The sequence below is a fragment of the Myiozetetes cayanensis genome, unplaced genomic scaffold (genome assembly GCF_022539395.1).
Source record: "Myiozetetes cayanensis isolate MyiCay16 unplaced genomic scaffold, myiCay2020 scf9, whole genome shotgun sequence".
Taxonomy (NCBI): Eukaryota; Metazoa; Chordata; class Aves; order Passeriformes; family Tyrannidae; genus Myiozetetes; species Myiozetetes cayanensis.
The window spans coordinates 14,943,482-14,970,818 of NW_026088185.1; the positions used below are offsets into that span (position 1 = coordinate 14,943,482).

General features: G+C 34.6%; 1 protein-coding gene across 3 annotated transcripts in view; it reads left to right on the top strand.

The window, feature by feature from the left end:
- Positions 1-27,337, top strand: part of SESTD1 (SEC14 and spectrin domain containing 1) — a 55,067-nt gene that overhangs the window by 8,515 nt on the left and 19,215 nt on the right. For all 3 annotated transcript variants that reach the window (XM_050339966.1, XM_050339968.1, XM_050339967.1), the window contains 7 exons: positions 3,643-3,722; positions 7,027-7,135; positions 10,444-10,534; positions 12,561-12,674; positions 22,077-22,190; positions 24,378-24,475; positions 24,829-24,884. In XM_050339966.1, the coding sequence (XP_050195923.1) occupies positions 3,668-3,722; positions 7,027-7,135; positions 10,444-10,534; positions 12,561-12,674; positions 22,077-22,190; positions 24,378-24,475; positions 24,829-24,884 (637 nt within the window). In that variant the 5' untranslated portion in view covers positions 3,643-3,667. The remainder of the gene's footprint in view (positions 1-3,642; positions 3,723-7,026; positions 7,136-10,443; positions 10,535-12,560; positions 12,675-22,076; positions 22,191-24,377; positions 24,476-24,828; positions 24,885-27,337) is intronic.

Consider the following 27,337-nt stretch of genomic DNA (forward strand, 5'->3'; position numbering starts at 1 on the left):
TTACTTTTAGTCCTGTGGTTGGCAGACCAGCTACAGAGTCTTGTGTGATACATGATAAGGGAATGAAGAACGTACTCCTTCTTTGAAACTTGCAACAGATGCTTGTGAACAGTCTAACCCATTTAAAGACCTTGCACCATGTACTGAGAGTATTAAATGTTTCAGGTCTAATGCATATGAATAAACATGTTAATATTAATTCTCATTAAGCCTGAAATTGTTTTGATTATTTTTGATAAGTGGTTTTCACTGGGCTGCTTAGAAAGAAAACACCTGTTACTTGCAGGGCAGCTTTTCTCTGACATCTTACTTCCAGCCGTCTAGTCAATGGAGTCTGTCAACTTGTCCCTCTGCTCTCTGTCTCTCTGTCTTTAACAGACTTTTAGAATGGTTTTAAACAGTGTCTGGACATTGGTTTTTTTTTTTTTTTTTTTAATTAAATGACACTGAGGATGGGTAGCACAAAATGAAGGTGATATTGTTCATCAGAAATTCTGCACTTTTATGATGAGTTGCTCATAGTTCTTATTGTGTATGAGTTTTGTGGATTTTTTTTTTTGAATGAACTTCTGGAATTTTTGACTGTGTGGAGTAAAACAATGTACTTTACAGTCTTTCCAGAGCCTAGAAATGGCAGAGGATGCAGCCTATCAAGTTACAATTTGATTTCACATTGGAGTGCAACCTGAAATATTGTTTGTCTTTTTACCTATTCTGTAATTTTTTAAAACTATTTGTTTACTATCTTCCCAACCTCCCATCCCCTCCTTAATATATATGTGTTTCATCTAAATATTTAAGAGAATTTTCTCCATAAGTAGTATTAGTTTCTGCTTGTCAAGGGGCTTGGAAGAGTTTTCTATTTCACTGGAACATCTTTCATATATTTAGGTTTGAAATACACAAACCTGTGTGAATTTAGTGTTGCCACCTTTCTGTGGAAATCCTCACAAGAATGAATGCATTGTTGGAGACTGACATTAGTGATTAAAAAAACTGAAAGGTTAGGTCATTCTAAACAAGTTCAGTGAGGTTCTTCAATGTGTGTGCAGGAAACATATTAAATAAAAGAACTACAAAGTTTACAGTTTGGCATATGGTATTTTAATTGGCAAAGTAGACTGCAGGTGGGAAATTTCTGAAATTCAGCAAACAAATTTAACCTCTTCAGTTTATTTCATGTCTGTAAAATTCCAGCATATAAAATTATGTCTTTGGAAGTGATAAAATGCAGCTTCTGAAGAATTTCACTTTCCTCAAGTGAAATCTGTTCTCTTCAGTACTCTTGTTTTAATTTTGTAGCTTTTTCCTATGTAATGAGTCCAAGTGGGGTTTTTATTAATGAATAGACACTGAATCTGTTTCTTTCAGCTAAACAGGGGTACAACTTTGAGCAGCAAATAATTCTTTCCTCATGCTAAATTGAGAGCTTGGTGGACAGTTTTAAGAGCCTGTCATTTTGTCTTCCTCCAGACAAATCAAAGACTTTACATATTATTTGTAGGTCTAAATACACTTGGATCTGCTTTTAAGCAGTGTACCTTTTGGTAGCTCCCAGTGGAAAGTAGATGCCAGCTGTCTTGAAATTGTTTCACTTTCCAACATTAAAAAAAGATATTTTGTTTAATTCATCCTGAGATTTTTTTTTTTCTGATATGTTCTGATAACCTGCTCTGGTGAGTTTTCCTCTAGATGAAGCCCAACAGAGCTTTCACAGAAGAGAGGTAATTGAAAAATTTAAAGAGTTTCTGGAACAAAGGCCAGGTGTTTGGAATGGTCAGCAATTGTTGTAGTTGCTCTGACTCATCTCCCTCCACTCCGAGCAGAATGCTTCCTTTGGTTCCAGGAAATACTGAATAAAAGAACTATTTTGATCCATGGACAGCGCCACTACTGTGGCAGAAAGCCAGGCAGTGCTTTCACATTAAACAAATAGGTCTTTTCAGAACTGCAAAGAAACATCTCCCAGAGTCAGTAAGTTGATGCAAACTTTTGTTTATATGAGAAACTATAAAGATAATAAAGTGTGTGTAGGTTTGAACTTTATTTCTTGATTATAATAAAGAGGCGTTTTTAATAATTTTTAATTATAACTTGGGAAGGAGAGGGAAAAGTCATTCAGGTACTCATTCCACATTTAAAAAAATTAAAAATAAAGTCCTGCCAAAGTTTAAGAGCTTACACTGAGTGGTTTGAGAGACAAAAATGATTGCCTGAGTATTCTTGAATTTTGTGATTTATGCAACAAATAACAAATGAAGATAGCTTTAATAGGATGCTTTTTTGAGTAATTGTTTGAAGTGCAGGCTGTCTTGGGACTCAGTTTCCTGAAAGAACTGAAAGTTGTTTGTTTCTTTCTGTAATATGTGAAATGTGAATTTATGTAATTGGCAAAAATGACAAATATGGAGACTTTGGGATAAGAGATGGGAGTGAACATTGTGACACATTACACTTTGGAACAGGAAGAGACAGTTAAAAGTTGTAGACATTTTTTTTTCTGGTTTATAATAATATAGTAATTCTTTTTTTGTTTGTTTGTAATGAAACTCATTGTTTTAACACAAAAAGGAATAAATATTCTGTTTTACCTCAGACTCTCTATTTGGATTTCTCTGGGTTTATTGGTTTTTTTTTTTTTTCTCCTAGATCCTTTATAGCTTTGATTCAGTTAACTTCCCCCATGCCAGGAAAAAAAGTTCTATTTGTATGCATGAATGCTGAAGTATCTAGATGGAGAATGCCAGGTTGCAGTCTGAAGCCCTGTGTCTGGAATGAAAGGAAAAAAACTTGATCTGTTTTTTATTTTGACTGGATACTGCTGCATATCTTGGAATTGTATTTCTGTGCAGAATTAGGGTTTTTAATTAAATTGATTGATTTGTGCAAGTATGAACTCAAAAGTTACAAGCAGATGCCAGTTGCTACTTTGTGTAGGCTGGAAGAGGAGGTTGCAGTTCAAGCGTTCTGTCAGTTTGTCAACAAAACACAGAAGCTTAATCACAGTGAATTGCTGTTCACAGTGCAATAAAAATGGCATGAGGGTAGGAAGGAAGCAAAAGGAGCAGAAGCATTTCCAGGTATAGGTTAGACATAGTTATTCAGGCTGTTGGATGTTTTTCTTCAAAGGAAGACCTGCTGATGGCAGGGTAATGGCAGTGTCCTGACATAAATGTAGCACAACATATCCAGATAATTATTATATTCTTGGTAATATGAGACTGTGCAAAACTGCAATCTTTTTGCACTCATTTTACATCTGAATGAGCAAACAGATGATCTACCTGTAAATTAATTGTAGTTTAATAAGATTTGGAAATGGGACTTTTATATAAAATTATCTTGGTGTTCTTGGTTGAGATTCTGCATTGGTTTCTGTGGTTGGATTCTTTGTTCTCCCCCCCACCACAGTGAGGAGAAAGAAATGTTGAATTGATTATTTGCATGGATAAATGTGTATGATAAATAAATGATAAATAAATGCGTATGTTTTTTCTTAAATTTTTACAATACTTTGGATTTTGGTTACAATGTTCTGAGTTTCCTTCACAAAAGTACAAAAGTGTTGTGTCCAGTGCTTACTGTAGTGAAACACTGCGTTTGATTTCCCATACTTGACAACTTTAACTTCTTGTGTTTCAGAGCGGTGAAAATTATCTGAAGTAGAATGGAAGCTTCAGTAATATTACCCATTCTGAAGAAGAAATTGGCTTTTCTTTCAGGTACGGTTTCAGTTTTCCTCAGCTGTTTCCTCCCTGCATAATTTGGGTGGTATATTTAAATTGGTTATTTGTATTTGCCGGATGTATTTAATGGAAATATATTGTCAGTTAGTGCTTTGTCATATTTCAAAAGAATCTCTGAAACTTTTAATCTAGTAGCCAAGCTATTGCTGTTGGCATTTAGGACTTGGTTTTGCTGTAGCCTGTAACTCAACCCACAAAGTTGTTGACAAGAAGTCAGTCCATATATAAAAGAACGATAATTTAGCAAACATCCAAAAATAATCCTTTCAGGTTTTTTTTTTTATGTGATTTTAGAAATGCAGAGTGAATATTTTCAGGATTTTCTTTAAGAATTTTTCTTCCTTTTTACCCATCTTTTCTCCAGCATAGAAATATGTGGAAGCAGAATTAGCCATGCATTGCAACAGTTTGATTATTGCCAAGTAGTTAATTCAGGAAAGTAATTATGCACTGTAATTATCCTTGTATTTATTAAAACTTCTTGAATCTTAGTCTGAAGGTAACTTTCTTCTCCCTATACCAGGAAAAAAAAAAAAAGGAAGGGAGTACTTGAAATGATGAATGACATTCTCATGCTGGTTTCACTCCTGTCATAAATACCTGTGTTAGTTCTTGGTGTTTGAGGGTCTGATTTAGTGTAAGTAGGTAACTTACAGAACACTTGTCAACTTCTTGTCAAATTGAAGTGTTGCCTTAAATATTCTTCTGGTTTAGTTTATTTTAGTTTATTTTTTTCAGTTTATTTTAGTTCATTTATAGTTTATAATCTAGTTTAGCCTGCTCCAATCACTTGAGAAGTGAAACCTCTTCTTTTTGTTGGTAGAATGTTTTGCTTTGAATTTGCCTGCTGTTCCCAGCAATTTCAAATCAAGCAATTCATGTTTAAAAACTAACAAGCAAACCCCTAAAACTCAATTCACATTAAAGCCTGGGACAGTGGGGAGTTTCTTGCACAGGAACAGCAGATGGGTAGTATGGTGGCTGTTCAGCATTCTGCTGCAAGGGGCAGCTTTCATTAACTAGAGTGCATTTTCAATTTGCAATTAAATCTGCCTGATCCATTTTGAAATACAAACATTCTTAGTGGAAAGTAATTTATTGAGTGCATTTTTAAATGTTAGTAACCTTTCTGAACCTACATATTTCTAAGTAGGTTTGACCTTTTTGGAATTGCTTGGTAATAACGGATGCTTTAATTTAATGAATGGTAAAGATTCATGCACTGGGTTTTTTTAGTGTTCCTCAGTGTAAGTAAAAGAACTTGACAGAGAAATCAGTTCATCATGTCCCTTTAAATCAATTTTACTTCATATAGTTTCATAAGTTAAAACATACTAATGATTAAAAACGTATAATCAGGAAAATAATGTTTTAGGAAAACTTACTGCAGTGCTTATATGCTGAAATCTCTTGGCATTTTTGAGATAAATTGTTACAAACGATATTGATCCTGCCTTTTTCTGGAAGCAAAACAGTGATTTCTAATGGAGCAGTGTCTCCTCAGATTTGGAATCCGTGGCTGTGTACTTTTCTTGCTGGTAGGTCATTACAAATAGCAGGGGAAAAGAGGCAAGCTACTAACTCAGCAAAAAGCTTGAACAACCACTTTAGTGCAAATTATTTTTTTTTTTTGTGATGCTCTAAGTTCCTTTCCTTAATTTAAATGTCAGTTGTTACATAAGATGACTTGTAAGGAACTAATGATTTAGATAATTATTGTGGTCTTTCTGTGAAATGTCAAGAGATTATATTTTTGGGGATTTGGGTTGTGTTTTGTTTAGTCAGTTCAGCAAATGCTGTTTAAATCCAAATATTCTCTGCTCCTTCACTCCAATTTTCAGGCTTTCTGCTATTCAAAAACAGAGAAGGGTGGACAATCTATAATAACTGTTGCTTTAACCTGTGACACCCTCTTAATTTCTGCAGAAAGCAACTCTCCATTTGTCCTTTCTCATACATCACCACTCTTTAATTCTTCTGTTTAGAAATGTAGTTATTAAAAAGTGTGTTGCTGTTTTCCAGCAGAAATTCTCTCCCAGAAAAGAGAAAGGGAGTGGAACACAGCTATTGCAATGGATGACTGAAAGCAGTCGGTCTTTTTATGAAGATGTGGAAAATGTGTGTGTATTAGTAGATTTTTAAAACTCTTTGGAGAGTTTGCAAAGCTTTACAAACAAGGAAAAAACCCGATTGCAATTAAGTCTCCAACATATGTTGTGTAAACAGACAGTGTTTGTTCCTTATCTTGCCTACATCTCATGGATGGGGAGAATTCTTATCAAATGATGTCAATGTATGTGTATGCATCTTGCAAGCATTACTGTGCTCATGTGCTTTGTCTTATTTCTGCATAGCTATTGCTGTTCTGTAAAAAGTTCTTACTGATTAGATAGAACTTCAGTTCTACCATTATTCAAGAACTTTTATGAAGCAAAAGCATGATTTAATTGCTTTAACAGTGAGAATTACACAATTTGAGAATAAAGATGTTCTTTCTCAGGTTATGGAAATTTAATTTCCTTCTTTTTCATCCCAAATAAACCTGCGAATATCGTTATCTTTGTACAGTTTTTCTAAAATATAGAGAAAATTGTTTAGTAACTGACTACTACGTGTGCTTAAATGTGTTGTGATTGTTATTAAAACTTACTGTTGCCCATATCGTTTGTGTAACTTTTACCAGAAACGCTTGAAAATGCATATGAAAGATTAAGGCAACTGGTTAGAAATATTTACCTCAATTATGAGATGACTGTTACCTGTTTGTAAGTAGGTCTAGAACCAGGTATGTGTTTGATGACTGAATTACCAATTTTGAGTACATGCCATGGGCAGCCTGTGTGGTACAAAATCCTCTGTGTAGTCAGTGTTTCCAGGAGCTCCAACTGGAGATTTTGGGTACATGTTCACCTTGGAAGCTGACCAGGTTTCTGATGGGCTGGTAGTGTAGAAGGTCTAGGCAATACTTTTTAACAATGTAATCTAGATATACAAAAATAATGCTTCTGGAACACTTGATTTGTGTTGTTTATATTGAAAGTATTAGATGAAAAACTGACAGCTGTGGATGTGGGCTATGCTCTGAAGTGTTGGTGATGTCTTAAATATCAATGTGGTGAGTGAATCCTCACAACTGAGAGGTGAAATGTCAGTTGAGATTTTCACAGCAACTTTAAGGATTGCTTTTATGATGTATTTTGAGACTACTTAAATAAAAAGTATTTATTTTACCTTAAAGTCATCACATTAACTTTCTAATTACTTTTTCGTTCTGAAATAGGAGGGAAGGACAGAAGGAGTGGCCTCATTCTGACAATTCCATTATGCCTTGAACAGACGAGTATGGATGAGCTGAGTGTCACACTAGACTATCTTCTGAGTATACCAAGGTGATTTGAAAGGCATTCAGAGTTGCTTTTTCTTCCAGTGGTGGATGGGATCTTTCTAATTTTTTTAAAATTTTCATTTACTCCTCAATACCTAATTAATTTTACATAAATGTTTGTCTAGAATGTGATACTGTCTGACTAAATTAAAAATATACATCCTAGTGAGCTAAGGGATATGTACTAAGGCTTGCCTGTGTCCTTTCAATCTGTATATCTGGGTTTTTTTTGGTTTTTTGTTTCATCTTGTGTATTTCTATCCTCCTTTCTTGGGATAACTTTCATAATTTCTTTTTATTGATAATGCCCTTAAATTACAAAGCAAATTAATGAACCATTCCAGTCAAACTCCTAAGCTCGCAAAGGTGGCACTGCTGAAAGTAAAAAAGCTTCCTCCTCTTTCTTTGTTATGTGCCCAATCCTTGTAGCTTGTAGTGCTTCAGTGTGCACTGTCTAAAAATATGCAAAGTCTTACTGAAGTTAGTGAGCAACTCAAGTGTTTAAAACTAAAATACTGCTTAAATGTGCTAAATGCTGACTTGAATACCCTGTCATCCATACCTTGCTATAAAATCATTGTTGATTAAGTTCAGTGCATGTGACCCTGCAAACTTATAGAGACAGTTCTTGATCCTGGCTTAGCTACCTGCGTTTCTTTTTTCCTTGAGATCCAGAGATTGATCTTTATCGTAGCTTTGTTTTGTTCTCTTGTGCCACTGACTTAAAAAGGAAAAAAACCTCTTGGATAAATGCTTGCTTTTGTATCCCTTTAAATTTCTCTTCTGGAAACAGAGCAACAATGGCATAACCAAAGAGTGCTAAGTGTACTTTGCTTAGTGTAATCTATAAATGGTTTTAAAACACAATTCAAGGATCCAATTTTTTTTTGTTTTACTGAAGACAAAAAAATTCTCATTGGTGAGAGAGAAGCAAAGAATACATTTAGATTACTTAAAAATAAATACTTCAATTGGTATATGGGGATATTGCACAACATTTTAGTTGTGGAAGTTTTAGGGTTTTTCAAACAGCTTTGTTGTCTTTTGTTAAGTGATGAAAGTGCCAAATGGTCATCCACACAAGTCATCTCATTGACTTAAGGACTTGGCCATATTTGTGGAACAGATGTAGGCATTCTTGTTCTAGTAAGCATTAATTATTCCACAGTCTCATTCTGATGTATGTCTTTACATATATTAGTGTAACAATAACTGTCTAAAAACTGAACCAAAGTACTCTTTGTACTCAGTAGAAACTGGGAAATCTGTTTGAAAACCAAGTCAGTGTTCCCACATTTAATGTTCTGTTTGTCAGTTGTGGAAAAAACGACCTCCCTTTTATGGTGGCAGTATGGAAAAATCATTGTTTTGGTTTGCATGTTGTTCTTCAATGGGAAATGCAAACCTTTTGGGCCAAGTGCTTGCCTGTTTTGTTCTGGAAAGAACCGTGTTTGAAAAAAGGAGATGTGAGGGAGTAATGTTGTCCCAAGCCCAGATAACTGTCCAGGAAACATTAATACTACTTTTTTCCCCAAGTTCTATGAAGTAGTCTCTTCAGAACTGAAGAAGAATAAAAGTGGCAATGTCATGCTGTTGTCTGTGTATACCAGTTTGCTTCCTTTGTTGTATTCTCTGTATTGTGGCTCCGATCACCAAGCCTTTTTATTTTTTTTTTTAATAGTTATTCTAACTTGCATACAGACATTTATGTTTGTATTGGCTGAGCTTTTCAGAAGTGGTAGTTCACTTCTGAATATGGTTGGTTGTATGCTTTGTTGGTTTCTAGGTTTTTTAATAGGTTTAGTAGTAGAGAAGAGCAGATGCTAATACTGCCAGATTCCAGTGAGGCTAAGGAAGGCACGTCTCTATATGCTGCCATAACACTATTCATCTTGTTCTTGAAAGCAGTGGTAATGTGCCTTTTGAGTTGATTCTGATTAAACATTGCAGTCATGAAACCTGAATGTTCAGACTGCTTCCAGAAAAATCATTTGTGTCATCTTAGAGGTTTCTTAAAATTAAAAGCATTCATGGACTGACATCCAACTTTGTAATTATTTTCTCCTAAATAGACTAGTGAGGTACCTTCCCCTTTCCCCTTTTTTTTTTTTTTTTTTTTTAATTCTAAGATAAATTTGTCTTCCATCCCTACCTGATGAAGCTCAGCTTAAACATGAAATAAATAACAGTTAAATTTGTCAGTGTGGAACAGAATGCTTACTGTTATATGCAGGTTGCTTTTTTATTTTTAAGTAAAGAGGATCACAGAAATGTCTTTTCTAATTGCAGATTGGAATAGTAAAGATTACATAATGCTTTCCTACATCATGTAAATGTAATGGGGTTTAGTTACTTATAACTTTGCCAGACACAAAAATTTCAACCTTGGGCATATCTTGGGTGGTAACTAATGCTAAAACACGGAGTCACTTCCGTGTCCTCTTCCGAATGCCCCTGTGCTGGTGGGAAGGTAGTGCTTCCCAGCTGTTGGTGATATCCAGAGGCTGCTGCCACCACTGAACATTGTCCAGCTGTTGTGAGCACCTTGTTACCAGCTTCAGTTTGAAATGAACTGGAGAGGTCTCTGTGGAAATGCACAGAGAGTGAGGAAAGTTTTCACTGTTTTCTCCCATTTGGTGTTTGAGCAGAAGTACCTCTGAACTTTTGGCTTTGCAGCTGTTTTCAGCAGGTGGTGTTTTTTTGTTTTGGTTGGTTGGTTTGTTTGTTTGGTTGGTTTTTTGTTGTACTATACACAGACTCAAACATTATTAGAAGGAAAAGAGATTATGTCAGTCTAAAATACTCTTTCTTGTAGATCTATAAGCAAAACCTCTGTCCTGTAGAGGCTTTTTGTGCACTGCAATTCTCAGTTAATTTGTTCAGGAAAGAAATTTAAGCATGTTGAGATTGTTTCCTGCTTGGATATGCATCAAGTGATACGTAGCTGTATCCTCAAATTTGTGTAAATTCAGAAGTAACCTTGTGAAAACTGACATCCCTTTGTCTTTCATACAACACTGTAAATTGATCTCTTTTCTGAAGTTTATGATTATGAAACCTTTTCAGAGTTGCTAAAGTTTAAATAAATACTTGTATTATGAAATACAGTTCATAAGCTACTGAAAAATTGTAATTTACAGTTTCTATTAATGTGCTGGAGCATTACAATTCGAAGTTATTTTATGAATGAGTAGACTTAAGTTTTATACGACAGCATTTTTGTAAGGAAAAAACTATGTAGTTGTATTTTACATGAGGCTTGAAATTGTGATAAGATACTTGTTCACAAATTTTGTTTTTTTCTTCTTTTAGTGAGAAATGTAAAGCTAGGGGATTCACTGTGATAGTGGATGGCAGAAAGTCTCAGTGGAACGTGGTAAAGACAGTTGTGTTGATGCTACAGGTAAAGAAATTTTTATACATTTATAGTTGACTGAGTTTTATAGATGTGAACCTGATAGCTGTTGTACTGTAGAGGCAGTAATTTCTTGACTGAGATATAGATATTTTATAGTCTTATAAACCAAATGTGGTTCTGTGACAGAGTTCTGTGCAGGAAGAAATTCTGAAAAGCAGATGATACAGCTCAGTCAAGTGAGAGACAAATTCTTTATTGCTGAGAACACACAATTGTAGACCTTTTTCTAAACCAGAGTTTTAGTAAAAAAAAAAAATACAGAAATATGCTCCTGGCATTGCCAGCTATGAGGATAGGAATGTCTGCAGGGCAACAGTTCACACTGATAATGCAGCTGAGCAGGTTCTGATGCAACATACTGTACTAGCCTGTTTCCCTTGCAATAGGATATAGTTGATTTTGTTGTGCATAACAGTTCAAATCAAAAATTATGTTTTGAATGCCACAAAAAGGAAGTGAATAAAAAAAAATTGTGACAATTTCCAGTTAAATAAATTCTAAAAGACATAAAATTTTAGCTCTTCAGAACTGTAGTTTTTACAATAGAGTCTTATTTCTACTGAACAGTATAGATTATTTTCTAGTCTCAGTAAATAAAGAAAAATAAAGAAAAATAAAGAAAAATAAATAAATAAAATAAATAAGGAAAAAGCAAGATACAGTGTTCCTAATGCATTAGAGCACCTGAACTAATGGCTTTCTTACTGCACGGATGATTTCTCTTTATCAGAGCAGTTTTCCCACAGAGCTATGTGATGCCTCAGAAAGTGTGTCAAATACAAGTAATTTCTTTTTTTTTTCCTGCCGGGTCATTGTTGAAGTCTGTTTCAAGGTGTCTTTCACCTATTCCTGACTAAGATTACTTCCCTATTAATAGAGTTACAGTATTTGAATCCACTGTATTCAGATTATGGTCTTGACTGAGATTCTGCTTCAGCCAGTGGTGACATTTGGTGGCAACTGCAGCTGGTGGGAAGGATGCTATTTGCCCTTGCTCTGATTTCAGCATGCATCCTGCCAGTGTGCAGCCTGCAGAAACAGAAGTTCCACATCTGTATCTTTAGTTTAAGAAGGAAACAATAAAGAACATTTTTCTATGTAAACTGATCACTTGTGCAGATCACGTGAGATTTCTCTGCTTCAACATACGTAGTTCCCCAAAACACTCCTGTGTTCAAAATACTTTCTACTTGTATATCATTTTTGCAAATTCATTAAAATGGTGTAATAATTAATTTTTTCTGTGCTGAATTCTCTGTTGGAAGTATTTCACTTTTCTTGAATTACATTTTTAAAATAAAATGAAGTATTTAAAGAGAAATCCTATGGATTGTATCACCTTTATTGTACCACTCTGATTTTTTAACTCTTGCTGCTATAGTTGATGACCCGGGAGTAATCAAGAGTCTTTGTTCCTTGATATACATTCAGTGTGACTGTATAAAATCAACCTACTAGATAAAATTACTGGTTTAGGCTGAGAAATGTTTTATTGGTAATATTGTAATGAATTAATATTTTGAAATGTCAACATTTAGCCCTTTCATTCCAGTCTAGGCAATACATCCTAGAGAAGTATAGGGTCTAATTTTGATGTGTGTACTGGTAACAAAGTACACCATTTTTTTCTGACTTTATGATTACTATTTCTTTCTGCATAACAAATAACATTTGTTTTATAGTAATAATTATTTTTTAAAATAAAATACATTAAATAAAATTAAGCCTAGCCAATAGTTCATGTTTTATCAAATTACCATAGCATGGACTAATGGTCAGTTTTCAGGACTGGGAGTAAAGAGGTTACATTTTCTTTTTAGTTCTGACACAATTTTCCTACGAAATCCAGTGCAATGCGCTACAAAGCAGGATAGAGCCAACCTGTGACATAGATGCAGCAGACTAATTTTTGTCTGCAGTTTATAAGTTCTTGAATAGATGATGAAATGTAAATGTGGTAAATGAAGGTTTAATCTTGAATGTTTTATAAATTTTTTCTTTTGTTTTACAGAATGTTGTTCCCGCTGAGGTGTCACTTGTGTGTGTAGTAAAGCCAGATGAATTTTGGGATAAGAAGGTTACGCATTTCTGTTTTTGGAAAGAGAAAGATAGACTTGGCTTTGAGGTAGGTAGAGCTTTTGTCTATTTCAGTCAAAAATACTGTTTCTCGAATACTGTATAATTGGATGACAATTCAGATGTCTTTAAATTAGTTCCATTCCAGATACTTTGGGGATATCCTCAACAAACCACTGTGACTTTTTAACTTCTTCTTTCTTTTTAATAAGAGTATTAAATGAAGTAGGTCTCAAATTAGAAATGTGTGCCCTTTAATTCTTTGCTCAACAATGGTATAAAGCTGTTTGATCCATATTGTGGATGTTTTGAGTAAGAAACTGTTGTACGGGGTTTAGTGTGAAATTTTCATGACTTCTGTAATAGATTGTGGAGATACACGTTGTATGGTGTCACTATATCAGTAATAACTATTCTGACAGTCATTTTGTTGCTACTATGTGCATCTCTCATTTTTTGAGTTCTTTTACATTAGTAACAAAGGCTATAGTTCCCTTCAGTTTGACAAATATAAGCTGATACTGTTCTAGTTGTGAGGCAGAGTGTGTACGAGAGACTACACACCAATGTTAGCAGTTCCATTGTTGTATCTGTTTTGGAGGTTAATGGAAACCACAGTTTTCCCTGTTTTTTAGAGAATTATCTGTATTATCAATCTTTCCAATCGTTTTTTATGCTAATCTTGTTTGAACTACAAGCTTGCTCTGCTTACCAAATACTAAAATATATACTTGTTTTGTACAACAAAACTCTTAGCATCTTTTTTTTGTTTTCTTTGTGAAAGATTTAACAGAAAAGCATTTTGCAGTCTTGACCAATGCTGTGTAATTTTTTCTGATGGTAAGATTATAACATTCTTGAATATTCCTAGTGCAGAACACTTAGTTCAGGGAAAATGGGAATTCGAAGGTGGCAGCTGAAAAGTTTTGTAACTGCTAAATAATATAAAAAGAAATTTATCATCTAGATATAATTCTGTTAATTTGTTAGAATTTTGTCTTTAAGTCTTGTATCAGGCTTTACCTAGAATAGGTGGCTTCATTTTTGGAAACAATTCCTGCAAGTGGAAGTGCTCTGAAGGAGTGTGGGGGCAGGGGATAAGATACCTCTTTTCAATGAGGTGTCCAAATATTTAGTTAGTTAGTTAGTTAGGTGTATACCTTAAGATTCTTTTTATTACATTACTTCATTTTGTATAATCTGCTTATAAATCTTAGAAGTAAGGAAATTGTGCATGTTTGCCTTCAGGTTGTTTATCTACAGATGAAGACCATATTTTATTTTTGAGTACCTTTTCAGAGATAGGTTTGAAAAGTAGCCTGAGTTCAGCACAGCAGTCGAAAAAAAATCTCTGAACAGCTACTTAGGTGTTTAAAAGTCCTTAGGTGGCAAGCTACTCAATAAGAAAGGTAGTCAAGTGCCTGAAATTTTGCTACTGGAACTGGTTTCAATTATGTGACTTCCATTGCAGTTAGATACTTTGGGTTTCACAGATGTCTGTCAGTCCTGTCACCTGGATCCCTTAAGAAGACTGGCAAAGAGTTGCGATCGTAGATTGTTTCCACCTTGAAGTTTGGCATGTAGCAGCAGCCCAGTCACAGCTTCTTTAATCAAAAACATGAGTGTGGTGGTGCCTACCTTTTCTAAACTAGCCTGTTGTTTGGTGCCACATCCAAGATGAGAATTTAAAGAGCATCTGAACTAACCATCTGTGTCAAAAAGATGATTTAAGAGCTGCTATTTAGAAAATGACTTAAGTTTGCAATATTCAGTTTCACACAGATGCTTTCAGGGCATAAGGTAAAAAAATGTCTCATTTTAGAGAGCAGCAGTATTAATGGCAAAGCCTTCTCTTTAGAAGACTCTATTGTCTGATTTAGGCTCTATTTTCCCATGTGCACACCTGTAAATATAGTGTTTGGACAAGTTCAGGAACTCTTTGAAGTTGTGCTATAAAAGAATTTTATACATCAGTTGTTAGTGTATATATGATGGTATTGCTAGTCTAGAAGTCAGTCCTCTAGAAGGTTCTTCTTGGGTTTTTCTTTAATGTGACTGCTAGAATCCATTTCTAGACAAATAAACCTTCAGAAAATAAATTAACGAAGCAGGGGTAATTTTACATGGCTGCAATAATAAATCGATTTTTTGTTTGACTTTGAGGTTTGGCTAACAGTCATTAAATGATAATTCTTTAATTTAACACACTTAGTAATTTTATAAAGTGTGTTCTGTGCTAATGATCATGTTGGCATAGGCCACCGGAGTAATGTAACTAAACCTTTTGGTTTCTGTTTCTAAACTCTTTTTTTATTACTGAAGTGTAAACATTTTTGTCTGACTTGAAATTTTGAGCTAAGATTGTCTTAAATTAATAGTTCTAAAGTTTTAGGAAGAAGAATATCATTAAAGTAGGAGAGATGCACTTTGTGCAAACATGTATCAAAATATGTCAATTGTAAGAAAAGTAGTCAGGAGGCAGGAAGAAAACTTGAGATTTGTTTCCTGATGCCTCCTTGTATCTTGGCTTGATGCATGGGCAAATCAGATGTTTGTATTATATATAGACATATGTATGTATAATATAACAGGTAATTGCTAAATTCTCATTTTGGTTGATAGGTGCTTGTTGTTGAGTTTCCTTTCTGAAACAGGGTGAGACTGCTTGCTTGCATGAGGGGCTGCCATCAACTTTTCATCTAACTGAGGCTGACTTTTCATCTACCATGAGCAGCTCTTGCTATAAAGTTGCTATAGATGTTTCTGAAGAGACTGTGTGATACCATCCTAGTTCAAGGCTTTTCCTTATATCTTGCAATTTGTTGGCTTGTGTTGGTTGGTTAGTTTTCCTTCTGTTCAGTAACTCATATTCTTAAAGGGCATTCTTCATTAAAGGATAGGAAAAGCTGAGAAGAGTAGGAAAAATCACGTGCTTTCCCAGATATTGAAGACTCACCCTTGCTATTAGGCAAGCCTTTGTTCTTGATTATTCATTAACTCTATTGGTTATTCATTACTTGGTTGAAATCAGGAAACTGTTTCAGTGAAAATGACCCACCTTCTCTGTGCTCCAAATAATATTTGTATTAGAGAACAGTAGTATGTCTTTCCTCTATTTTGGATAGGAGTGCAGATAAGACACTGATAAGACTCTAACTCATGCACAAATCTACAGCTGCATAATTTTGTATTACTGGCAGTAAAAACAAAGCAATGACCAACTTGTATTTCAGATCACGGATCAGATTTGCATAACTATTAGGAAAATTCAGGATTGCTTTTGTACCAGTGAAATAATTATGATGTAAAATTGAAATGAAAGTATGAAATTATTTTATTCACTTGGGTGTAATTGCATTTTATTTGGTAAATGTGGTGTAACTGTGATTTCTAATTTCTAATGGGGCATTACATCTACCTCCTCTTTCCTGCTACCTTATCTGTTCTTAATATCTTGCTTAATGTTGCCATATGAAGCCATTAAAAACAGTGCCTTCCTTTCTGTTCAAAGGCAGAGATCCTCTGCTTCAGTGTGATGTGGTGATGATGAGTTGCAAAGCACTGAAAGTAAATGTGGGAACTGAGATCAAAAGGGCTACTGGGTGGATAAGTACAAAGAGGTGGGCTGAATCAGCTGAGTAAAAGTGCATGTCCTTATTTCTGGTTAGTATTCCTGTTGGTTTTGGACCTGCCTCAGGACAAATCCCATTAGTCTTTCGGCAGAATTTTTCTTTGTAACTTTATTCCTCCCTTATTAGCAACCAGTTCATGTGTTAAGTGAAGCAGTTTTATCTGGTCCTGTGCCATGCTTCATAACAGGAGAGTTGTCTTAATTGCTACAAGGCTGTCTTTCAGCTGAAATGTTGCATATATTACAGTGCAATACTTAATAATGTTAATGTTTAAAAAGATTGAAGAACAGGATTTTAGTATAAAAATTTCTGTGTTTTGGAGAGTTCAGAGGTGTTGCTTTTTTATTGTATCTGCATAGTGATGTGAAACAAATCACTTTTAGTAGCTGTAGTGTGTTGTATTTGATCGTGAGCTTTTCATATGAAGATAATTAGCATTAACTGGAAGAAAAAATGTACCATACAAATTGATGCAATGTACAAATTTGTACACAATTCAAAAATTACCAACAGATTGGTGGGGTTATTTTGTGCATGCCATTCATTTAAGGAACCTGGAGGAAAAAGAGTCTCTGAGCCTGATTTAGGTATTAGATTAGTACTTTGAAAATCGGTTTGTCGAGAGCAGAGAGGAAGACAGTGTGCTTGCTGTTGTTATCATGTGGAAATCATGGAGAAAATCTTAAAAGTTAGCTTAGGATTGGGAGATAAGGAATCAAGGGAATTAAAAAAAAAAAAAGAAAGGAAAAACTAGGTGGTATACTACTGGGATTTAGCTGAAAAAATTGGAGTTTATAGCAAAAGCATCCTCATAGTCCTGAAATCCAAAGTCTGAGCAGTTCTAAATGCTTCACACCTGCACTGTAGCAGCTGAAAACTCTTAACAGTCTAGTAATAGTGTCAGAATCAGGTCCGTCATTCTCCACAGAATGATGAATGAATAACACTTTGTAGGATGTACCTAATTTTTGTCCGTTTTCAGTACAGTATTTTAAGATTGAGGCACTAAAATTTGTAGCTTTTGTGAACTTTCCCAAAAATGCATAGAGGAGTTCCAATCTTCTATCAAAATTATGTTTGTTTAACTGCATTTCTCTTTTCATCTGCATGTATGTGTCTTTGTTGCTGCTGGAAGCAATGGGTACTTTCTTTTAGAAACCTAGGCCAAATCAGGGAATTGTCTCTGGAGCTCATAAGCCTGCATTTACATCATACTCTGAATTCAGTCCGAGAAAAGGGTGTGTTGGGAAATATCAGGATCTGTGCCTATTTTCTCCTCTCTGAGGTGGAAAAAGGATAGTGTGCTGATTATCAGTGAGCCCAGGAGGGACAGGTGAACGAGTGGGTAAAACCATGAGTGAAGAAGGCAGTGACTGGGAGTGGACTTGACAGTTTGTCTTGTGTTTATCTAGATTCTGCTAGCTGCTCTTGGGTTTCTAGTGTGCCAGATTTCCATGATACTGGCCACGTAAATATTTAACTTGTATTTCTTGTGTAATATTAAAGAAAATTATCTTTGTTTAGATTAGTGTTTCATATTAACAAATAACACCTTAAGCTACTCAGTTTTTAATCAAATAGTGGTTCCAAAATGGATTGAAATAGTATGTAGCACCAAAAAATAGAATTATTCTCCTCAGGAAAAGGAAGTCATGGCTTTACAGTTCTCTGGCAATGAATCACTGTCAGAGTAGATACATGGGCAGCTATGTTTTGTTGCTTAGAGTGCCATAGTTATCCTTGCAAAATCACTAGGAGAATAGTTGAGGCTATACTGAAGTTATTCCAGCAGATGAGTTTTGCTGGAGAAGAAGAAGAAACCAAAACCAAATGCCAGATTTGATTGTGCTTTAAAAAACAATTAGGATTCAGTTCATATGAACTGCTCAGTACTTGGCCACACCTGGAAAAAAATACAAAGTATTGTGAACATCGTCATACTTTTTGGTTGTAGAATATTAGGTTGCTTGACATGTAAAAACAAAATAAATTAAAAAACCCCACCCAAAATGAACAAAAACCCCCAAACCAAACCCAGACCAACAAATTATACTCAATATAGATATGTGGATGTAATTAATTATTTTCTCTGTTCTCATAAATTATTTTGCCAGGATTGCCTCTTTTTTTTGTTCTGGGAAATTCAATGTATTTTTAGGTTTACAGTGTTGTGTAAATGCCAATTAATTGTAATTTTTTTTTCTAAATGATAACACCGTTTATTCTTTTAAACCAAATCTGATTTTTTAAGACCTGACTCCTGAGATTACAAATATGATTTAGTCCCCTTACAGTGTAGTTGTACCTATTTCCAGTATAAAAAATTACTCTAATAATGATGTAGAATATTACTATCCAATTTGTTTAGATAATTTTCCTATCCCAGAAGTGGACTGTATTACTCATTGATACCAAGCTGTGAAGATAAATGCAGATATTTACGTAGCTCAGAGGATCATATGCTTAAATTTCACTTGTTCAAATTTTGTATTCTTAGGGGACATGTGTTGTTCTCTTTTGGAAAGTAACTACTCCTTTTTTGATTCAGTAGTGTGGCTGCTCTGATATTACACATTTAAGAAAAAGTGCCTTGTTACTGAAGTTTTACAGCACCCTCTCTTCAAATAGCTCCTGTGTTTGACTCTGTGACATTTGAATTAAAGAGCTCTTTCATTGCTTCCCTCAAGAAAGAAAGAAAGTTCAGATAGATGTATTTAACATTTCAGGGACACTTTTACATTTCCTATTGAACATAAGAATTCCTCTCTGATATTAACATCTGCCTCTTTCTCCTTGTAGATGATCAATGAAAATAATTGCAGAAAACAGCAAATGACTTAGAGAAAGAGGTCAGCTTTCTGCAAACAGTATTTGAAGCACTTCTGTTACAAGATACATGTTGCATGGGTCAAAATCATATATTTTCACTCCTGAGCTATAGAATTTTGCAGTTAAGGCACAAGACTTTGCAGTACAGGCTTTTGGGTTTGTTTTTTTTTGTTTTATTTACAGTTATTAAAAAGGGTGTTTTGATTTTATGAAAAAATACAGCACTTCTACTTGGAGCAGCACTTTGGGAAATTTCTCCAAAGGCTTTCACAATGTTTTAGCAGGCCAATGTTGTACAAAGCAAGTTTGCTGATCAGAGTGGAGTAAGGAAGGGAGCTGCTACCACACTTCTAGGTTTCAAAAAGAACTGAGTGCAGATAAAGATTTTTGTGGCTGTTTCTGTTGGTAGCAAAAAGGACATGTTTGAAACCTACTACCACTGTCAGCTTTATTAGCTGTCACTTTTGTTGGAAGTGGGTGGACCAAGTGGGAAGGGAAGCAAAGATTTAAGGATTCAATAATTGATACTTTTTTTTTTCCGTTTTACCATCTGTTTGTTTCTCCCTTGGGAAGTTTAAGATGTTCATTTTAACATCCAACTATAATCTGCTGTCTAAACACTTCTACTTTAGATTAAGAAAGCTTTTTTTTTTCTTTTTCTAGAGTCAACATAGTCACATGACTTTGGGGGGAGGGGGAAAAACCACGAAAAACCAAAAAAAAACCAGAATCATTTCAGTTGCAAGCAAACGGGGTTATTTCTATTTTTAAAACTGTAAATTACTTTATCCATACCTATGTTGAACTGTGACATTCAAAGGCAAAGGTGGAATGCTAGTTTATAAGGGAAAATACTTTTCAGGATGTGATAATTTCACATTTATTTTCACAAAAGGTCAAAGATAATTACTGTTATTGGATTTTGAAAAGAAGTGTCTTTTCATCATGCACATCACATCTACCATTTTTCAATATTTTTGTTTTCTTTGGCTATTGGTCTATATTCTTATGGAATATTAACCTGTAGTAGCTGATTAAAACATTATTTCAGAAGCTTCAGAGAGGCAAATCGCACTTTTGACGTCTAGAAAATACCAAAGCTAATTTACTAATGTAAAGCATATTAAGGATGTTAAATTAGCACTGCCACCAGTCTAAGTCTAGAGCAAGAGCTGAATTCTGTTCATGACCCTTCCTTTCTGCCACCATCTAGTTAAATATTCAAATGTTTGTTTACTTTTTGCAAAGTCTTCAGAGAGGATTTTTGCAGTTAGGGTAGTGAACAGTCAATGAACAGTTTAAAAAAGAAACAGTTTAAAAAAAAGAAACCTAGAGAATGAGTGGGTTTTGAAGTAATAACTTAAGCTACCACAAGGCTTATTAATGAGGTGGAAGTTTTTCTTTTTCCAAATTTGTCTAATAAGGTGCAAAAGAAATTTGGTTTTGACCAAATCTCATTTTTGGGTACATTCTTTTGTCAGAGTATTACTTTCTCATATGGCTAGAATATTTTTTCATGCAGGTTTTGCTTTGCAAGAGATTGTTTTAAAAAAAAAAAGTCTCCCTGGTACAAGTTTACAAAGCATAGTCCTCACCCACTCTCCTCCTGAAGGATCTCAATTAAAATCATAAATAAGTGGTCTCAGTGCAGTCCTTCCATTTTTCTGAGCTGTTTGTGTTGGTTTTTTTTTTTTAGACCAGCTGCCCTATTTACTTTAGTTCCATACCAAAATTAATTTTCTCTTTTTTTAGTGAATTCATAAAGATGAAAGAGAATGTAAAAAAATGACCTAAAATATAAATGTGTGCCAAAAGAACAAAGGCCTTTTTTTTTTTTTCTTCTTCTTTCTTGGACCTAGAGTCATCTGGGTTTTGGGCAGGTTGCTGGCATTACTTATAGAAACTAGAGGCTAATTCCATTTACAGCAGTTATGTGCCATTAAGAGTACAGGACAATAGATATATTTGGATGTTGCTGAGAGATTTTGCTGTACAATAATAGACCATTTGTTTGGAACTACTGTGAATTCTTTAGTTTCAACGTCTGCAGGAACGTGGAGCTGGAATAGAAGGCTCTTTCCAGTTGACTCTTTCCACATATTCTTGTGCCCTGCAAGAATATGTGAATGATCTGATGGGTTATCAAAATTTTCTTTCCTTTTTTTTTTTTTTTCCTTTCTGGGTATATATTGCCAATCTGTTTTGCTTCCACAGAGAGGCTTGGGTTTTTTTCCACAGGTTTTCAAGGCTTAGCATACCATACATTGAAGCAACCTGTGCTGCCAAGGTTTTAAGTTTATATGAATAAACTTAAGGCTCCTCAGCCAGGAGCCTTTAGAATGCAGAAATTTAGGCAAGAATTTAGTCTTCTGACTAGCAGGGGACCTATGTTTTGCTATATTTTATGATGTAGCTGATGAGCTAGATTTGTCTCCTGGGTGAATGACTCCAGCTTTTAAGCATACTAAGATTTGAATTTTTGACTACTCGTGGAAAGAGTATGGTTGATACAACTTCTGCTGAGCATATTTGCTCAGTAAATGCAGGCACTTTTATGGCACAAACTTACCCCTGGGATTTTAAGTGTTGCAAGAGAGTGATAAAAATACTAAGTGCTCTGTGGTATGATAGCCTGCTACTATATTCACTAAAAATGGATTGCATGGTGTGTGACTTAATCATGAAGCATTAGTTCCCACCAGAAAAACAGATATCCAGGAAACACATTTCTTTTTCCTATTGTAAATAGACAAGGTGGTAGAGATGATGCACTTATAGGATCATGCATGAGATATACACTGCATATCAGAATTCCCCGTGTTAACTGCAACCAGCCATACTTTATTTAAGCATTTAGAAGTAAAAATTTTGGTCATTTTCCCTGAATCACAGAAAGATCTACTAAGTGTCTCGACATATTTAACCCATCTTTTTAGATACTTAAGGAAGATATAAGCATTACTTACAAGTTACCTATTTTATTGTTGCAGGTTATTTTAGTATCTGCTAACAAGCTGACTCGATATATAGAACCATGCCAACTAACAGAAGATTTTGGAGGAACTCTCACCTACGATCACATGGACTGGTTGAATAAGAGGCTGGTTAGTTATCTGTGTTTTGGGTTTTGCTATTTGGGTTTTTTGTAATGGCTCGTTCTTGAGCCATGACATTTTTATTTGTGTAAGAACTACTAAGTGCCTGAGAAATTGGCATATGTGTAGTGGTGCAGTTCATTAACATGAATAGTCTTGTGATAACGAACACTAATTTACTCAAGGGATGATAAAGTTAATGTAATCAATTTGTTGAACCAACAAGTTCCTTAATGAAGCTCTCTTAGACTAACTCTAGAAGAGCCTGACTGTATGGTATAGTTGCTACAAAGGGAAATTGTTTGCCTGCTGTAGAAAACCAAAACAAGGAGAAAATACTTTGAGTCTGCAGATCCTCCAAGGTTATCTCTTAGTTCTTGCCTCTTGTGGACTAAGAGCTAGGTTTTAAACTGTCCTACACCAAAACCTCTGTCAGTGCAGCTTCCCCAGTAGATAGAGATGCAGTAAATGTCTATGAACAACTACACCCTTAAATCAGTAATAGACACAAATTGTTTAAGCAACTATTGGTGCGCATAGCTCTCCATTATCTTTTTAAACTCTTATTTCATTGATACTTGCTTTTCAGTTACTTAAATAGAATTTTCAAAACAATATTTAATTTTCAATGAAACAGCGTGTTCCTTTCCCATGCAATCTGTTCTTAAAATGTGTATCTTCATCGAGGATCTCCAGGTGGGATCCTGGACAAGGAATACCCCACAGTGTGTTGCAACTGCATTACCTAAAGCCTTCAAACATTCCTTGCAGCCAATCTCACAGCAGTACTCCCTCCTTCACAAAGTCTGAGGACTTTCACCATTTTTGTTTCTATTTTGCTGAATTTTGGTGAATTGTGTGTTCTCACCCAAGGCAGAGAAAGCATCATCTGCTGTGTGTTTTTATTCTTTTGGCCTTTGCATGGTCTTTATGTGTGTGTGGATTAGGGCAAGGCAGTTTGTTTCTCTGCTTGAAACTGGGTGCACCTGGACACAGGGGAAGGCAGGGAAATCTGGTGTTGTCACTCTCCTTCATTTTTGTGTGATGTACACAAATCTGGCTTCTACTCAGCTCTTCCTGCACTCATAAAATTTATAAGAACAGTACTTCCACTCTCTCTGCGACTTTTGCTTTGTTTGGTTCAGAGTACAACTGAAAGTGTCTTTCTCCTATCTCTCCTCTCTTGGCTTATTTCACTTGTTTTGTATATTAATGAAGAATCTCATCCTTGCAAATCCTGAATTCTGAAACTAGACAAGTGGGCAGAAAGGTTGTGTAAGGTACTAGCTGAAAAATAGTTTACAACTGTTTATACATTTTCATGCTATGGATTTTTTTCTTTTTTCTTTAGCAATTGAATTTAGCTTATATTTTATAAACTACTCTCTTATAAATTGGCTTTTAAGACTTGTCCGTCTCAGATCCTTTTTTTTTTTCCCTGAAATTTTAAGTAGTCCTAGATAAGTTAAGGAAGTTTTACTGGCAAGCTATTGATTAATAATTTAATAAACCCAAAATGACCTGGAAGTTATCGTACTTGTCACTTAAGGCACCCAGTCATGCTCAGTTCTGTTAAAAAGAAAAATGGAAACCGACCCTCAGAAGTCAGGTACATAGGAAGCATCTGAACAGGACCCAGTGTCTGACTGTACAGGCCTTCTTATCTGAAATCAGAAGCCCTTTGTGTTCAAAGAAACTGATGAGGGTATTTCTTTCTGTATAATATTTCTATATAATATGATACATTTTTCTTTTACTTATTCGTTACAATATAGTCCATTTTAATAGTGATTCGAAGCTGAAATCTTCACAAAATTGGTTATTTTAATCCATTCAAGTGAACTGTCAGATGCTTGTGTAACATGCTTTGATTCGCTACCATTATCGAAGGATTAAATGAAGATGTAGAATAAATATGTCCATAGGAATTTACAGACTTTGCAGAAATCTCATTTTTTTTCAGTATTTCAGAATTCAGTCCATCTTTGTTATATTCACTATCTCCCTAAGGAATCTTAGTGCTCTTAATTGTTCCCTTAATGAAACTAAGTTTCTACCCTACCATCTGAATGTTGGGAAATAATTACACTGTGTAGGGATTGAAGTCTACTTACAGAACTAATGGATAAATTTGCACTGATGCCTTCAATACAGCCACTTAAAATTTTCTTAAATTAATACCTGCCTCTTACTTAGGTATTTGAAAAGTTCACGAAAGAATCAACATCTTTACTGGATGAACTTGCTCTAATTAACAACGGAAGTGATAAAGGAACTCAACAAGAGAGAGAGAGGTGTGTGATTCACTTTTTGAAATCAACGCTTTTGGATTATAAAATTTCATTTGAAATCCAAGTAATACTGAAAATATTATATGCCTTAAATATTTTGAAATGTGTAAAGAAATTCTAAACATTTATAATGTAGACTACAAGACACATTAGTCTTTTAGATGGATGCTCATCTGATTATTAAGTACATGCAACTCCACTTTTGTTTTGATTTATTGAGTTGCAAAAGTGAGGACTTCACTGAGCGAGGGAGGAAACTTGATCTCTTAACATCATTAGGTAATTCTAGCCTTAGTTGAAGTTTTTTGTGCTATTGTAATATAAATTTTAATAATTTGTTTGTTACTTTTTTCAAGATCAATAGATTTGAACTTCCTTCCATCAGTCGATCCTGAGACGGTATTGCAGACAGGTATAGTAAGAATGTTGGTCAGTAAAGAGACAGAATTCATTTTAAGCCCCAAATGAAGTCACAGAGGGCACAGTAACTGTCTAAGCCATCTTCACAATGTGACAAGCTTATCCATTAATGTAATCTTTGGGTTAAAAAAAGGTGATACTAAGAAATGGAAAAAGTCCAAATGTGTCTTTTTAAATACATATTTTTACAATCCTACTAACATCTTTACAATATTACCGTAACTAATGTTTTACTTTGAGAACACTTTTTGTCTAGATTATGTCAATATATTTGCCTTATAGAATGAATTTGTCTCAGTAGCCACCAAATGGTTACAGTACAGATTGCATTTTCCTGAACAATTCTAAAAATTTACATCAGTCTAGTTCTGAGCTGATCATCTGTCAGAAAAGATGGTCAGCATACAGTCTTCTGACTCTTTGCTGCTTATACTCTTCATTCAGCATTAAATGTTTTTAGGGTGAATTTCCTATTGACAGTGAAGTATAATAGACTGATTTGGACTAGAAATTTGTTTTTAAATCACTACCTTTGTGGAATAAGAAAGCATAATGTTAAGGTGATGATCAGAGCCTGAGTGCTCAGACTTCTTACCTTATAGCCTCCTATAAACTCATGTATGGATCACATGTAGTATTTGTCACATAGAACTACTGGCTTTATGTTGCCCCCTGTATGAAAAATTTATTAGATGTGGGATAATATTGTTTTGAGTTAAAAGGTGAAACAATATTTCTTACTCTGATCTTTGAAGTTTTTTAAAATATGAACTGTCTGTAGACACTGTCACTGGATTTTAGCCTATTAGTGTGTCCTTGTCTAATGGTAACATTTTTGGACAAAACAACACTTCAATTTTGTGTAAGCAGATGGCTCCTTAGCCCATTAGTTTGTATGCATTCTCTGTTTTCTTAATTATGGCATAATGAATTTATTTTTGAGCTACTAAGTTTCATAACTTACATTAAATCATGGGAGTTCCTAAGAGGTAACCTTTCTCTGTTAGAGTCACTGTATTGAAATCTTGAGGGGGAAAAAAAAATTCAACTCTCCCAAATTAAATATTTTGATCTCCTAAGGATAAATACAAACAAACTGAGGGTTTAGGTAAAAGGCCTCTGTTTTCCATGAGTACAAGTACTGTTCCTTTCACAAGCTCCAAATCCACATGTATAGCTCTTAGAATTTTGATAAGAATTTAGTTTGAAAAAAACATTTTTACCTTGAGAAATGGTAATCCTTTACTGCTGAAACAATTCAATTTCAAAATTATCCCAGTAGAATTATATCTTGTAAAAGCCTTTAAGTCTGTTTGCTCTGCAGCTGTGTAGTATTATAAAGGATGAAATCCAAAGTGTTTGTTTCTGTAGAATGGCATGTAGAAATTGCCATTTCTGTAGAATGGCAAAATGTATTTGAAATCTTAAGGCATTTTCATTTCACAGTAATATATGCTGAGTAATTTAAACTTGTTTGCTGCAATCTCCAAAGCTCTTGGCGTTTTGATTATCTAAATAACACCAGTTGAATTTAGAGTCTTACGCTTCTGCATTTTCCTTGAGGTATTACAATTACTTGAGTGGTAACTTTTTTCTTTTAGAGAACTGGCATGTTACCCTTTTAAGAACTGCAGAACTGATGATCTTGAGTTGGCACACTCATTTTTACATGAACTTACCTTTAGTGACTCAACGCTGATTTATTTTAACTTGTTCATTGAGCTCTTAAGGAACAAATTAATGATCTGGATTTAGTGGTAGTATGGTGTTCACATCCTGAAAACTTTAACATAACTTAAAAATAACATTCTTCAAACAATTTAAGCAGAGGATTAAATAGTCAAAATATACTATTTTTGCATATATGAAAGTCACTGCAGTCTAGAAAGCCTGTACCTTGGTACGGTGCTTAGAAGCACAAAGAAAAAGGTGAGAGAAGTGAAAGCAAAATATTGAGGAAAATGGTATTCAGCTCCATACTTTCTGTGAAAGTGTTGTACTTGATATAAAAATCCTGAAAGACAACACAGAAATTATATGGTCAGTTTTTCAGTGCTTCTAGAGAATTCATTTAATACAAGAACATAAATTGTTTGAGATAAATACTTCAGATACTACTCACTATTCTGAAGAATCAGAATACTTAGAGTTGTTTAAGATTCAGGATTGTGCTTGCAATTGTTTCTTTTACATTAATCAGTGCTATTGTCAATTTGCATGTTATTCACAGTATCTCTTTTATATATATAAAATATACCACATTTCTTTTCTTCTACTTTATGACTGATACACCCCACAAACTGTGACCAGCATTCTGCATGAAAATTGTATCATTAAATGTGCCCAGTGCATGAAAGATCATTAGCTGCAAAAACGTACTGTTGGATGGTTTAAAAGCAGGCATGCTTACTACTAACTGGGGGGGTGGGAGGGGGTTAGGAGTTT